Consider the following 17,110-nt stretch of genomic DNA (forward strand, 5'->3'; position numbering starts at 1 on the left):
GACATCTCGTCAGTTACTTTTCTCCTGATGAAGTAAACTAGGATTCACGAAACGCATGGAGAGATTTAAGGCTTGACCCAGCCATTTTTTCTTTCATTATATCACCTTGTTGTTGCAAATATGCTTATTGATGTAAACATGTATTTATTGGAAGTATTCCAATTGTGCTCTTACTGATGTACATTCTATATATCATTCAGATTGTCTTTTAAGATTTTTTTGTACTTGTCAAATAAAAAATGAATCATTTTAAATACTTTGGTGTTTCTATGCATACCTCATGAGAGTCCCAAGGAAACTTAAATAAGAACTGCAGGGAAAAAGGGGAATATGCCAGAGTAAGTACATTATATACTGTATATGTAAAATGGTAAACTATTTGCCTGTGTGTGCTCTCTTTTTTTTTGGAAGTACTGCAGATAATAACAAAAAGGAATTTGCAGTTTAAAAAGAAAAAAAGCAAGTAGATGTAAACTGATGTTCATGTGTAATGGTGAAATTTGCTGTGCAGAGTATTGCAGAGTATTGAAATCATGCACTGGACGCTTCTTGTTTGCAGCAATAGCTTTGCTTTTATGGAGGATTAGCAATGGATGTCTTACAGCATGAGAAACATGAAACAGGAACTAACCACAAACAAGTGCACTGAACTTAGATAGACGGTACATCCTGTTAAAGCATAGAATACATGAACTTTACACTATAATACAACAGCACCACCTGCTGCATAGATATTTATATTGCATACAGTATTGTCAGTTTATTAGCTGTTCTTTCCAACAAAATTTAGCCGGAGCACTGCTCTCCTCAATCCTTTCATAACCATGGATCATTGAAACCTAGGCCACATTTTGCAGTTATAGTATGAATTAGTTAACCTCATAAATCATTTTTTTTACTTCTCATAATTTAGTTTTTAACATAAACAGACAAGAAATACAGGCAATACAGAGTTGCGTATGTGGATAGAATGTACATTCCAAGCATATGTGAAAGACCATTATAGCAATGAATAACAAATGCTGTGTAAAAAAAGACAACAATATCAACTATAATAGATTATGAGTTAACACTGTAGAAATGTATATTTCCCACTATTTAGGAAAGCAATACCAATCCATTTTTTTATTATAAGATAAAATTAACTAAAATGTAAAAAAAATGCAGGTGTAGATTGTTTGCTAGGTAAGATATTTTGTATAATTAATACTATTCCAAATGTTTGCACAAAATTATCTTCTAGTCTAGTAGAGAAACCCCAAAATATGTGTATTATATAATATATATAATATATAATATATAATTATATATAAGTATTAATACTGTACATATGTCTGTGCATATGGTCATTGGTCAATAAACAAGTGCTTGCATTTTAGATTTCTAGACATTTTCCAGTACAATGGCTGTTATTCAGTGGCCAGCCTGGAACAAAATTAATTTACAGGGAATCTAATGCTATAAGGTTAAATAAAAAAAATAGACTGGTTCAGATTAATAAATAAAAAATATTTCCTGGCTAAAAATAATGTTTTCAAAATGGTAAAATATGGATTTAGCAAAAAGTGTAAATAAGTGATGCATTTAAACTCTTACAACCCACCAATTCAGGATTAAACTAAAATAACAGTCTGTTTTGAAATTATGTTTTATATCTTTTTTTAAATATATAGTGCTTATTCTAACAAGTTAATAATTAAAACATTTGTTATGTTCTAAATGTAAAACTTGAGTCCAAGAGCTCTATGATTTTTCGAAAGGGAGACTACAGCAATAATTATATTTTTCTGGAATAAGGTATCCCATTGAACTTTTAAATGGAGACATTTTTTTACAAAGGAGTTAGGAGAAAGTGGCTTTAAAGGGGGATTATAAATATTCTTTGGAATATTTCATATTTAGCTAAACTAACAATCCACTCAATGAGAGAACCAAGAGTATTTTCCATTTAACCTAACCCCTTATGCATTTATAAAATAAAAATGAAACTACCATTCTGATAATCTGATAATTGTACGCTATTTATAAAACATTTATTTAAAAAAAAAATTAAAATTTAAAATCAAACACTTTGAATAGTAGTGTACATGTAGGAATGTCTATATGCTTTGTATGCCAACAATATCTTGCTATCTTGCAGCATCGGGACATTTTGCCTAACGAAGAACTACACATCCTTTTTGGAATTCTGTATTGTGCCATTTTCCTCTAATTTGGAGGATGACATGTTCATTTCAAACCTTTTTGTCTTAATATATGTGATTGGACTTCTAATAAACTTTGCCATCATAATAGTAATATATAAAAATGATCACTTACATAATCCCATGTACTTGTTTCTCTGTAATCTGTCTGTTGTGGATATGTGCTACACAACAGTAATTGTTCCTAAACTTCTCTACATACTGATTTCAGGGGATAATATTGTATCCTTCACCCAATGCTCCATCCAGATGTTCTTCTTCTTCTTGATAGGCAGCACAGAAGACCTTCTGTTGTTTATTATGGCATACGACCGGTTTGTTGCCATTTGTGACCCTTTACATTACCACTATGTCCTGAGTATGAAAGTCTGTATCCTACTTATTGCTTTTATTTGGGCTTCTGGTTGTTTAAATTCACTATTGATTTCAATATCTGTCTCAAAAATGTCCTTCTGCCATTCTATAATTCATCATTTCTTCTGTGATGCAAAAGCACTGACCAAGATCTCCTGTGGGGGCACAGAGCTATTCTACATCGTCATGTATGTTGAATTAGTGATATTAGGATTAATCCCATTTGCATGCACTTTGGCATCCTATATAAAAATAATCAGGGTTATATTATGCATTAAGTCATCTGATGGAAGGAGAAAGACTTTCTCCACTTGCTCATCCCACCTCATTGTACTCTTAATCTATTATATTACAATTGCAACTGTGGTCATGATGCCTTCATCAAAGTACTCTGATCTCTTGGAACAAATTTTTACAATGTTGTATTCTACTGTTGCACCTATGGTCAACCCTTTGATATACAGTCTTCGGAATAAAGATATTAAAAAGGGTCTGCTGAGTTTAGTAGGGGTAAAGAAAACTTTTCATTGGGTTTTTTCTAAATAAAAGGATACAGTAAAACCTTGGTTTGAGAGTAAATTGGTTTGAGAGCGTTTTGCAAGACAAGCAAAATGTTTTAATAAATTTTGCCTTGATATACAAGTGATGTCTTGATATAAGAGTAGCATTACATCACAACTGAGTATAAAAAAGAGGAGAGGAGCCTCTAAGTGTAGCAATATGGTTACATTTAATGAAGGTACAACATTTAGCAACGTATTGCTATACTTACTAGGTGCCTTTCTTCTCTTTTATACCCTGTAAAAAAAAAATGCTTTGATATACAAGTGCTTTGGATTACAAGCATGTTTCTGGAACAAATTATGCTTGCAAACCAAGGTTTTACTGTAGATTCATTTGTGCTTTATTACAGCCCAGCTTTGTGATTTTTAAAAGATTTTAAGCCTTAACTTTCACCTGGTAACCCTCCAAATTACCCACTTCCTGGCCTGGGGGGAGCAATGGTTGCTACCCTTGGTGGCCTTCAAACATGTATGTTTTTTTCATCTCTATTACACAGTGGGTGGGGAGATTAGTAGCTTACAGAATGAAGATAGACTGTGCCCCATCAGTTCAGCTCTCAAGAAGTGACAAGCAGATAGCATTTCTGGCAAGATCAATGGGTACTTTCTTGGATTTAGTTAGCCTTTAAACCATGCCATGGACATATGTACTACATTCACGGCTCATCGTAAATAAACAGACTCCTGGCTGCAGTAGAAGACTTTCTAGTGGCAGTGATTTTGGTGGCTGTAAAGCCATCAGATCATTTCTACATACACTAGAAAGGTAACACACCTGCCATGTATTCCTAAATTACCTGACCCTCCTGGGCGCCCACTGCCCAGGATGGTCATGGCATGTGTCAACGAGGAGAGTGGAGGAATATCTGTGAAAATTTGTTTGTTACGCATGACAAATTTCTATAAGTCTGGCAACCTTGGTGAGATCAATTCCCAACTATGCAACCACCTACTCGATTTTTAGATCTATAACTCACAGTGGCAACCCCTCCCTCACCCCTCCAACTTTCCTTTCTCCTCAACTTACATAACTTCCTCAACTTTTCTCAGGATTTGTTCATATGCAGACCAATCTGTCCCATCTAGCATCCTGGTCCATGTTTACTGCTGGGTGGGGCAAATCCCTTTCTTTATAAAGCTAACATTGAACCCCCGCATATTCAGATTTAGGTAACTTGACAGTAAATGCTGCTTAAGATCTATTTTTGGTCTGGTATTTCATTTTGTAAGCCAGACCATGGCTGTGTGAGGTATTTTGACAGCTTCTTTTTTAAATTATTGTATTTTTAATAATTTTCTGGTATATAAAATGTAAACACATAATGTGTTATCCCTCTTTCCCTTAAAAAAAACCTATACCTTCGTAGAGAGAAGCTGTCAACATTTTTTTTTTTTTTTAAACGTTACAAGTTGCCCCTCAGTTTCTTGTGATGGAGGGACCTCATACCTGTACACTTAACTGTTGGTCCTGCTATTTGTATATTGTTTCTGATTGTTTCCATAACATGAAATTCTATGCATTGCACAACTGTATCTGTACCCTTTTGTACATTGTATACAAATCCTTTATTCTCTAAAAAATAATAAAACTATTGTCTAATGAACAGTAGCAATCAATCTTTGGACTAAATACAGCTTTGATGTATTTTATTACAGCAGTGTAACAAAGAACACTTAATGCTCTGATTATGATCCACATTTCAGATTGACTCTCCCTACCAAACCAAAACTTGCTTATTGAAAAGATCCCAATATCAAAGTACTGCACTATGAGGCTTTTTGCCTTTTTGTATTGCTCACTCCAACATATTATATAACACAATATGGTGGAGTGAGCCGATTTGGGTAGAGGCTAAGACGAGCATCTGAGGTGTGGGGACATCGCTGCTGTATCTTACCAATGGGGTCATAGAGCTATTGGAAAGTTTGATGGTGAGAGTGTCGGCCTTCCATTTGGATATAAAGCAGTTATAATCTTTGTAATTGAACATCATTCCTGTCTGGTAAGAGGCCTCAATATCTGGAGAACTTTCAGCACTGAAGCACTTTTGTCATTTATTTGAGCACTGGGCAAAGAGCACTTTAAAGGCATTTTGATTATGGACTTTATTTATGTTTAATATGAATTCTTCTGAGCATTCACATTTATGAATTATTTTTATTGATTGACATCATTTTCTGGTATTTAATTTATTTAGTTTGCTCGATATTTAAAGTGACAGCTCATTTTTTCATGTAGTTCTTACTATCGTCACTTTATAGGGGTTGTAAACCCTTGTGTTTTTTCACCTTAATGCATCCTATGCTTTAAGGTGAAAAAACTTCTTCTAGTGACTGGCCCCCCAGCCCCCTAGTTTTACTCATCTGAGCCCTGGAATTCCCCATGGCGGAGACACGCGCTTCCTTTGCCTGGGGTTCTTGGCTCTTGATTGGATAGATTGATGGCAGCGCAGCCATTGGCTCCCACTGCTGTCAATCAAATCCAATCACGCGCCACCGGGGGGCGGGGTCGAGTCCGGGATCCTGCGTCTATGGACGCGAATGCTGGACTCGGGAGAGCACTCGCAAGGTAAGAGCCCCGGGAGAGCACTTCTCTTAAGGGGTCATACGATGCGGGGAGGAGCTACCAGCACTGCTGGGGGACCGCAGACGAGGATGATCGGGGCCGTTCTGTGCAAAACAAACTGCACAGTGGAGGTAAGTATGACATGTTTGTTATTTAAAAAAAAAAACACGAAGCTTTACAATCACTTTAACAATGTGTTACTGTCAAAGCAATTGTTTCTTAAAGAGTTAAGACTTAAGACCAACGCTGAGCTGGTGTACAGATGTACGCCAGTACACAGTGTGGGCCATGTTTGTGTTGGAAAGCTGTCATTTCTATGACAGCCTTCCACACAGTGCTGTATCCTTGGCCTTGTTGAGCTGTCAGCTAAATGCTAAATGTAAACAAAGGTGATGTAATTAAAAAATATGGGAAATCTCTATATTTGGAAAAGACTTGTCACTGGGTGGGTGGAGCCTGATGGGGAACTGAGAGACTAGTTCATCCTCAGGTCCACTTCACTTTTGAGTGACAGCGCACAGCAGTGGATGGATTAGAAAGTCGTTATTGGATTGAATAGCAGCTATGAGTCTACCCACCTCTGTGCACTATCAATCAAAAGTAGATCTGATGGGGAACTTGTCTCTCAGTTTCCCATCAACTCCACTCACCCCAAGTATAAAACTCCACGGCCATGTGCTTGTCAGTCTGACAGATACAATGGCCAGGAAGGGAGGTTGGGAGTGAACTGAGGAAGGAGTGTCCAGTGTACATACTCCTTCAACAGTGCAGACAGGGACAAATTCATGTACCTGTCTGACCCAAACAAACAAAACTGACTCTAAACATTCTGAATGAACTCTCTGCTCACTGCTAAACCTTCTTTCTTTGAGCAAACTTTGCTCAAAAACAGATATTTTTTTGTTCACTTACATTGCAATACACATTTAAGCTAGCCAACTAAGTCAAAGTAATTGCTCTCTGGCCAGAGTCTCTACTCTGCTCTGCAAAGTGCAAATGCTCCAGTAGATATAGTGCTAACGTGGAGCAGATAGACACAATTTGTAGGAGAGATACAAGTTCCCCAATGCGATTGGAGAGTGGCCCTTCAGAACAACGTGGCACAGAATTATTTTGGTAAGTAAAAAAATAAAAAATAAAAAAAAAGTAAGCAAAATAGTAAAATTATTGTTAAATTATTATTACATCAAATTATTATTATTATAACCACTATAATTGATCATTCTGCTGATGATGTGAAAGGGAGGTAGACATCTACCTTCTTGCTAAATGGAAGAATAAATAATATTACCATAAACAAGTATGTAGTGTCCAATTGATTTCTATTGTGTGTATATATGACTTTGTCTCTATTATAGTCTTTTGACTAGAGATGGTCTGCAAATGCCCTGAAGAAGCCAACCCTGGTGAAAAATGTCGGGATTAGACACTACCTCATGACCATCCACACAACAGAAACTAAAGACCAATGAAGTGATATGTGTAAATTCACTTGAATAAAAACTAGCACAAGTGGATCAATCAACCTTGGTTAACAGATAACTCTCTCCCAGCGCACATAGAAATTGTGACTTGTATAAAATGTTTTAAATGTATAATTAATAGTAGCTGCTATTGTGTCCAATACTAAAACACATATGCTTTAAAATATGCTTGAATAAAATATCCTATAGCATTAACAGCGCTTAATGGGTAAAATCCACCCAATGTGTCTCCAATTAATGTGTTTTACACAAACAAATGTCCAAACAAATTAAGACTCAGTCCAAAAAAATTTGACTCTTATGCCCCGTACACACGGTCGGATTTTCCGATGGACAATGTCCGATCGGAGCGTGTTGTCGGAAATTCCGACCGTGTGTGGGCGCCATCAGACATTTTCCATCGGATTTTCCGACACACAAAGTTGGACAGCAGGAGATAAAATTTTCCGACAACAAAATCCGATCGCGTCAATTCCGACCGTGTGTGGCCTGTTCTGACGCACAAAGTGCCACGCATGCTCAGAAGAAATTCCGACACGGGACAGCTCGTTCTGGTTAACTTAGCGTTCGCAATGGATACAGCACTTTCGTCACGCTGCAATGTAAAAAATGGTTTAATACAGCGCACTCTCTTCTTCTTTATAATGTGACAAGAATTAAGTAGTTTTGCTGCTCATATTCACACACACTTCTCACAAACTTTTATTTGTGTTTTTTTAGTGGGATTCCCTCAATATATTGTTATTAGTTGTCACATCTGACAGTTTTATATTTTTTATGTTTTTTTTATTTTGTTTTTAAGCCTTTTTTTTTCTTTAATGTTTGGATTTTTTCCAAGGCTGATCTTTGTTCAATGTTATTTTTATTTTTACTCCAGAATATTTTTGTGTGTGTTTTGTGTGGCAAGTTACCCCAACACCATTGATATCTTTTATTATTTAATCTCAAGGAGATTGTTTGTTGTTGGTGTCCCTTGTTCATTTCACATTGTATATTAGAAATGTACCTGAATCCTCACAAACAAACTGTCATTTTTGAAGTAAAACACATAGGAGAGTATAATTCAAAACAAAAATCCTTTATTAAGGGATCAGAACCAAACAAAGAGGAAGGCAACACTGGATCAACAGGAGAAATTAGCGAAGCCTGGGACCCCCACGGCAGACATCAATTCTTCAACATCAAAATTGGTGGCCTGAGGAGTCCATATGTAAGGGAGTGCAGTCTGGTCCGGGATTCGCAGAGATCCGGATAGCAGCAGATGACATCTGTGTCCCCAGGCTGTGGTACCACAAGAGGCTGCATTTTTTGGCCGACCAGACTGGACCCAGGGCAATCACTGTCTGGTCTTCCTTTCACACTTCCTTCCGGGCTGTGGCTGTGCAGTTGGAGATGTGGCAGGAGGAGGAGTAGGACCTGGAGGAGGAGGAGGACTGGGGGGACCTGGAGGAGGACTGGGAGGACCTGGAGGAGGACTGGGAGGACCTGGAGGAGAGGGAGGAGGAGGAGGACCATCCCAAAGCTGTGTGTGAGGTGTAATTTGGCCCCTCATACCTTTCTCCAGAGCCTCTGATATGAGGGCCTCACACATGGCTTTTTGGCCCTCCTCCATCCTCTGCATTTTATATGCTATGAAGGCAGCAATGTTCTCCTGCCTGGTGTGGGGTGCTCCCAGGACCTCTGTAGCCCTCCAAAAGAATCTGATAGCCGCCTCCTCTAGGGCACTCGTCCTACTGCCACTTTCTCTTTTCAGGGGGGGTGGAGGGACCTGCAGATCAGCCAGCTGGCTCGGCCCGGCCACCTCCTGGCTGAGACTTCCCTGTGTATGAAAAAGGGACATGGTTGTAATGTTTTGCATCATCAATCACAATCCTAAATTAGTACTCCAAACTAACATCTAGTTAACATCATTGATTGGACAAGCAGAAATATTTAGAGGAATGCTATACCTGGCTCAATCTGGGCTCCTCCACATGCGGCCTGGAAGGCCCAGGTTGGGCGTCAGAAGCCTCAGCCAGGGGGGAAGGAAGCGTGGAAGGAAGACTGGAGAGGGATGGCCTGGGTTCAGTCTGGCCTGCCAGAAAGTGCAGCCTGTCGTAGTACAACATCCTGGGGACATAGATGTCATCTGCTGCTCCGGATCTCTGTGAATCCAGGACTTTCTTGCGCTCCCTCAGATATGTGCTCCTCAGGCCACCAATGAAAATTTTTAAATAAGTGATGTCTGCCGTGGGGATCACCTGCTTCACAATTTCACACAATTGCTCCAGTGCTGCCTTCCTCTTTGCTTGGTTCTTGAAATGGGGGTGGGTAATCTCCCACAGACAGGGCAGCTCACTTAGCATATCAATGAATAGTGACATGAAGTCAGTATCTCTCATTAAGATATCCATGTTCACTGCAAGACACAACACAAGACAAAGCCTAATGTCAGACAAAACTCTCCTAATCTTGTTACAATATAGGCCTCAATCTAGAAGCAGTATAGGCACAAGTTTGTCTCTTACCTTCGTTCTTACGATCGGCGCGTCCAATGCTCCTTCCTCCGCTCACAGATCGTACGTAATACGCACGCGTGTTACGCTTTATACACACTGCGCATGCGTGTAACTCCGCCCGCCCCTGACGTTCTTGTGTATTCCCCGCCCCTTTTCGTTCGGCGCAGTGGGTGAAGAGCATGATGGCAGAGTTACAGCAGGTGCATGCTAATTATAGCAACGAGGAGGAGGAGGAGGAAAGGCCGGATCCAGGCTCGTCCCGATCCAGAAGGAGACGTTTTAAGGCCACAAATATGTCGTTTGGGGAGATGTTGGAGATGGTACACATCATGAGGAAGTCCGACTATGACGGAAAATATGGGCCTTACCCCAACCCCAACATCCGAAAGGCAAAAATCATTGGTAAAGTGGTCAGGAGTCTAGAGCGGAATTTCGGGGTACGAAGGTCTAAAGATCAGCTCAGGAAGCGGTGGTCGGACCTGAAGTTGAGAGAGCCAGAGCAGTACCGAAAGATCCGGAGAGTGCTGCAAAAAAGTAAGTAGTTGTGCTGTGTTCCTATTTTTTCTGTCTTTGTTCCGTTCGTTCTGCTCCATATGCTTTTATTAATTGTAACGTTTAAAAGGGCAACTTTAATGTTCATGGGCCCATTATTCGTTCGTATCAAACATTTTTCTTTCGGCCTCTAGAACACCATTGTTTAGGCCATATGCATTTTCACACATTTTTTGGGGCCTACTTGGATGCCAAATATTTGTTTGTGTAGATGGGTTTGTTACTAGAATGAAATGACAACTAGATTGTGTGTAAAGAGAGGACACTGAGCAGCTGTTTTCACATCTGGACACTGGAGCACTAGTGTGGGACACAAGAACACCATTTTTATTAGGGGGGCACACAGGTGCTCCAGTGTATACTATAGGGGGGGCTACATCTGTGAAGCTTGTACCAAACATGTAAAGTATTGCAGCTTGACAAAGGGCAATAAAAAAAATATACATCTTGGAACTCGGCTAAAATAGACAATTGTACCCCACTTCCAAGCAATGTTTCCTATTTCTAGTTCTGCCATCAAATATCTGTGTGCTAATTATACCATTTTTGTTTTACATAGGGGAGAAAAGACTCGGAGGACAGCCCTCATCCGAGGAGACCACAGACCCCCCACCTATGGAAGAAGGTGAAATACCCCCAAACGAAGAAGAAGAGCAGGAGGAAGAAGAAGACGTGGTGGAGATTGGCACCACAACAGGTGAGTGTCTGCGACCACAGGCTCAGGTAAAAGAGATGGATGGTGGCAGATTTTTGAGACCTTTTTTTTGTTCTTTATCTCTTTTTAGGTGATCGTGATGTGAGGGATCCTGAACGCTTTACTTCAGAAAGTGCCCAGATACTTATCGGGGAGATCATGGGGTGTAATCTCCAGTTGCAAAACATCCAGAACCAAATCAGTGATGTTATTAAAAAAAATAATAACATCATTGATGTTTTGGGGCGAATTTAAACCCCACAAAATCACCTGTTTTATTAATGTGGTCCAATCTTCCAAAAATTTTTAAAATGTTTAGAAAAGCCAAATTTGGAGGATGCACACAGTGTGCCAACATGTGCTATCTGCCATCACAGGAGATCAATGGACGCGTTTTGGGGGTGCAACACCTTCCTCAATTATAAAGTCGCATTGAGGAAAGGCTTTCTCCCCCAAAACGCGTCCCTTGATCCCCCCTGATGGCAGATAGCACATGTTGACATTCGTAAATTGGTGTGCATCTTCCAAATTTGGCTTTTCCAGGGGTGATTTCCCCCCATCTGAACGCTAGATCAAACCCAGTTCCTAAATACTGATGTCTGATCTAGCCTTCAGGTTTTACCTAATGTGAACTTTGTAAGTTCAAGTTTTTTGGCTTTCTTGTTGGTTTTACACAGGCCTGTTTTATCTGAAATGGATATTTTGATTTTTCATAATGCTACTGCAAACATTGTTATACAACAAACATGTTGGTTTGTTTTAAAAACCTTTGGTAAATGCGCATGTGATTGTGCAGGTGTAAAAAAGTGCCTTACTCAAGAATGTGTGGATTATTGTCTCAACACTACAACACTTTTGGGGTGATGTAATTGTTGTTTTATGCACAAATGGGGGTTATTTCCTAAGGGCAAATCCTCTTTGCACTACAAGTGCAGGTTCAGTGCAGTTGCAAGTGCACTTGTAGTGAAATGTGTTTTTGCATTTAGGAAGTACCAGCCAACACTGTTTTTTATAAGGTTACCCAATCACGACATTTTCTGCACTCAACACATTTCTGTCAGGGTCAGCTAAAACAAACACAAGCAGTAAATGTCCACCAAGAATTTCTTTTGGTTGTTTTTTATTTGAAAAAGGTGTCACAGATTGTCTGGCATATTGATAGCTCCCCTACCCGCAAAGAACTCCAGGTATCGTAACCGGACATCACGGGCATTCAGGGAGGGCAAGCCAGGACGGCCACTTTCAAGTGCCGTCATTGTTGATGTATTTGGGATTCCGGCCTCAGGCCCAACTGAGGCAGCATAGTTGGCTGAATGTTTTTGTAGAAAATTATGGAGAACACAGCAGGCAAGTATATGGTTCAGTTTATACTCCGCCATATGGATGGGTGTCATAAATAATCGGAACCGGCTGGCCAGGATTCCAAATGTGTTCTCCACCACTCTTTGGGCTCTGGCCAGCCGGTAATTAAAAACCCTCTGTTCCGGGGTGAGGGTCCTCATCGGGAATGGCCGCATCAGGTGGTCCCCCAGCGCAAATGCTTCATCAGCAACGAACACAAATGGGAGACCTTCAACATTGTCCTCTGGAGGTGGCAAGTCCAAGCTGCCATTCTGGAGACACCTGTAGAACTCCGTCTGGGCGATGACTCCACCATCGGACATCCGGCCATTCTTCCCCACGTCCACATACAAGAAGTCGTAATTAGCCGACACCACCGCCAACATCACTATACTATTAAACCCCTTGTAATTATAATAGTACGACCCCGAGTTGGGTGGTGGGACGATGTGGACGTGTTTCCCATCAATTGCCCCTCCGCAGTTAGGAAAGTCCCACCGCTGGGCAAAGTGGGAGGCCACAGTCTGCCATTCCTGTGGCGTGGAAGGAAACTGTTGAGGAAAAAACAATAAACATTACTATTTTTTCACAGAAACCTGGCAAGCAGATTAGACACAAACATTATGGGTCAACCTCCAGATAGCATTTATTAAGGGGAATTTAACAACAACAAAGTATAAGGTACACCTATCATATTCCCCCTCCCCCCCTCATGGGCCATTTCTAACATTATAGGGGGGGGGACTCTTGGACAGGTAACCCTCTTCACTTCATTGAGAGATGAATGCCTAAATACAGGGTATTACTTGGAACAGCCCCTCCTTAGTTACACTATTAGCAGACCACTGGACAGGTAAGAAGTGTCTGAATACAAAGATATAAATACACACTGTACACATTTGAGCACATTTGGACATTCTGCTATTACCTATCAAGATCATAATAGGATACAAGAACTTTAAACAGTACCATTGGAAAGTATACAGGCAGGCCCTTCCACTACATGCTTTGGGGAATTAATCCATAAATCTGAGCACTAAAGAGATGGGTATAGTGTGTATGGGTTTGGCAAAGTCAGCAGATAGATGATTGAAGATAGAGAATTGGGATCAGCTGACTTAGCAGTTGAGGGAGGGAGGGTTACAAAAAATTTGGGGACACCACAAAAAAAAGCCTCTGCCACTCTGCCTGAATTTAAATCAAAAATAACATTTCAAAACATTTTAGGGGGTGTTTGGGGTAAAGCACTACTATGGAGCTGATAAAATACATTGTTAAGTGACTACATGAGGTGAATATAGGGCAGGAGACACCATGCTGGGGAGGTTATTGAAGGGCAAATATGTATGAAGGACCTAAAATAATAATTACATAAAAATCCAGCATGCATGAGAACAAAGGGGACATTCACAGCATATTACAATCATGGTAATTAGGGAATGAGGGAAGAAATACAATATATTATCAAACATTCAATACAATAAAATGTGATATAAAAGGATAAAAATCTTACCTTCATATACTCCTTCTGCAGGACCTGGATGATGGCAGAACAGGTCTCTGGGATAATGATCCCCAGAGCCTGGGGGGAGATGCCTGTCGAGAACTTCAAGTCCTGCAGGCTTCTCCCTGTGGCCAAATACCGCAAGGTAGCGACCAACCTCTGCTCCGGAGTGATGGCTTGCCTCATGCAGGTATCCTGCCTGCTAATATAGGGGGTCAGCGAAGCCAACAAACGGTGAAATACGGGGTCCGTCATCCTCCGGATCTCACGGAGCAAAGGCATATGACAGAACTGGTCACGCTGAAGCAACCAATTCTTGGTCCATGAACTCCTCCCCACCCTGTTCATGGACTGGACTTGTGTCAAGGTCAGGACCCCAACACCAAGCCCCCGCACAGCACGAACTCTACGAGGAGTACGCATACGAAACATGGCTAGAAAACGGTCGGCTGCTCAGAACGAAGTAACAGAACGCACTGAAGAACAGCAAGGCCTGTGAAGAGCGACCTGAAAAACAGCAACGAGCGGACAAGATCGCACAGAAAACTCCAATATGAACTGACTGCACGCACTGAAGAGCAGATACAAACCCACAAGCACAAACTGAACGGCAGAAAACGATCTGAAAGCCACGAGTCTGAAAAAGCGCGAATCGTCTCTCACCAAACTTTTACTAACACGAGATTAGCAAAAGGAGCCCAAAGGGTGCCGCGCTTGGTTCTGAACTGGCCTTTTCTAGTCTCGTCGTACGTGCTTGACGTCACCACGTTCTTGGCGATCGGAAATTCCGACAACTTTGTGCGACCGTGTGTAGGCAAAACAAGTTTGAGCCAACATCCGTCGGAAAAAATCCGAGGATTTTGTTGTCGGAATGTCCGAACAAAGTCCGACCGTGTGTACGGGGCATTAGAGGAACATCCAAATATATCCACGGATCCCGTCAACAAACCTCGTGAGACCTCTCCCCTAAGGTATTAGACTCACCAGAAGGACTGTGTAAATACGCCTGTATTATAATCTGTTCTTGGATCCAGGACCATCATTCCATCTTATTGTCACTCATGACAAAGATAGTGCACATAGCATAATACCGTTTAAAATCTATTGAAAACCCATCCCCCCTACAGATGTAAACTTACAAAAGTAGCAATATAAACAGATAAAACATGATCCAGTTCAGCTAGTATGTCTATCTCTCAAGCAGTTGTTGTCTCCACCCGTTAACACCGCTCTCTGAGAGATCTGTGGAGCGGTGAGAGGTAGACATACTAGCTGAACTGGATCATGTTTTATACTTTTTATATTGCTACTTTTGTAAATTTACATCTGTAAATTCAAGGACCACCCACACATATATACTGCGGCAGGGCAGCCCTATTGCACTTAATGGCGTACCCGTACATCACTTTATGCATGAGACACTGTAAGCGCGTGCACCCGCAGACTGGCAAGGGAGCCGATGCACAGGTCCGGCTGCCACAATACCTGCTGGCCACCCGTAAATGCTCCACAGAGAGACAGAATGTGGATCTGTCTATGTAAACAAAACAGATCTCCGTTCTGACTGGGAAATACAGAGAGATCATCTGTTCCTAGTGATCAGCAACAGTGATCTCTCTGTACTCCCAATCAGTCCACTCCCCCCACAGTTAGAAACACCTCCCTAGGACACACTTAACCCTTTGATCGCCCCTGGTGCTAACCCTTTCCCTGCCAGTGTCATTTATACAGTGATCAGTGCATATTTTTAGCTCTGATTGCTGTAATAATGTCACTGGTCCCAAAAAAGTGCCAAAAGCAGTCCAGTCAAAAATCGATGATTACCGTTATTACTAGTAAAAAATATAAAATAATAAAAATGCCATAATCTATTCCCGATTTTGTAGATGCAATAACTTTTGCGCAAACCAATCAATTTATGCTTATTGCGTTTTTTTTTTTTTTTACCAAAAATATATAGAAGAATACATATTGGCTTAAACTGATGAATACATTTGTTTTTTTACATTTTTTATTGGATATGTATTATAGCAAAAAGTAAAAAATATTTTTTTTTTTCAAAATTGTCAGTCTTTGTTCTTTTTTTTTTTTGCCCTATAAACAACAAGAGATGATCAAATACACCCAAAAGAAAGCTCTATTTGTGGGAAAAAAGGACATCAATTTTATTTGGGTACAGTGTCGCGCACACACGCAATTGTCAGTTAAAGTAATGCAGCGCTGTATCGCAAAAAATGTCCTGGTCATTAAGGGGGTAAATCAGTGTTTCTCAATCCCCAGAAGGATTTACCCGAGTGTTTCTCAATTCTAGTCCTGAAGGCGCACCCACAGGTCATGTTTTCAGGATTTCCCTCAGATGAAACAGCTGTGGTAATTACTAAGGCAGTGAAACTGATCAAATCACCTGTGCAAAATAATGGAAAGCCTGAAAACATGACCTGTTGGTGTGTATTGAGGACTGGAATTGAAAAACACTGGGGTAAATCCTTCCAGGGTTGAAGTGGTTAAACCAAAAGCAAGCTTTTTGACCATCATACTAAACTCAATGTTGGCATAAGCCAACCCCTGCATATAATCATAAACACACAATCCCCACTGTGAAGCATGATGGTGGCAGCATTATGTTTTTGGTTTTGGTTTTGTAGCAGTGTAGAGGGTAGAATTATTATAGCAAAAAAAGTGAGGAGGAAAGTCTGATGCAGTCTGCATGAAATATAAGCATTGGAGGTGTGTGTTTTGGCAAGGCATTACCCCCCCTAAACTAATTGTTTAGAATAAACATTCATTATCATCATTACAGACACACCATCCCAAAGTGAAGCGTAGTGGTGGCAGCATCATGCTGTTGAAGGCTTGTAGGGGTAGAGGGTAGAATGAAGGCAGCAACATATTGAGAAATCCTACTGGAAAATCTGATGCAGTCTGCATGAAACCCGAGCCTTGGGAGGAGATCTGTCTTCTAGAAAGACAATGAACCCAAACATAAATCCAAAAACGACACAAAAATATTATACAAAGAACAAGAATTGTTAACACTCGCAAATGACAAAGTCAGAGTCCAGATCTCAGTCCAATAGATAATTTGTGTCTAGACATAAAAAAGGCTGTTCACTTAAAATCCCCATGACACCTGACAGACTTTGAGAAGAGAAATCGCATTGTCCAGATGTGCAAAGCAAATAGAGACCTAGCTACACAGACTCGTGGAGTATTAAATGCCAAAAGGTGTACCTACAGAATTCAATACTTATGCAATAAATCAAATTTTCATCGTCATTTATTTCAATAATTTTGCAGAAATCTGTGTAAACTCTGGTATGGATGGGTATATTTCAGCTGGTCTGTGTCAA

At 40.4% G+C, this 17,110-nt stretch overlaps 1 protein-coding gene across 1 annotated transcript in view; it reads left to right on the plus strand.

The window, feature by feature from the left end:
- Nucleotides 1-330: 330 nt before the first annotated feature.
- LOC141148005 (olfactory receptor 1L4-like) overlaps nt 331-17,110 on the plus strand; it is a 50,515-nt gene continuing 33,735 nt past the window's right edge. Inside the window, exons 1-3 of the mRNA XM_073635161.1 lie at nt 331-338; nt 2,141-3,062; nt 8,266-8,361. Coding sequence (XP_073491262.1) covers nt 331-338; nt 2,141-3,062; nt 8,266-8,361 — 1,026 coding nt within the window. The remainder of the gene's footprint in view (nt 339-2,140; nt 3,063-8,265; nt 8,362-17,110) is intronic.

This window comes from Aquarana catesbeiana, linkage group LG06 (genome assembly GCF_042186555.1).
Source record: "Aquarana catesbeiana isolate 2022-GZ linkage group LG06, ASM4218655v1, whole genome shotgun sequence".
Taxonomy (NCBI): domain Eukaryota; kingdom Metazoa; phylum Chordata; class Amphibia; order Anura; family Ranidae; genus Aquarana; species Aquarana catesbeiana.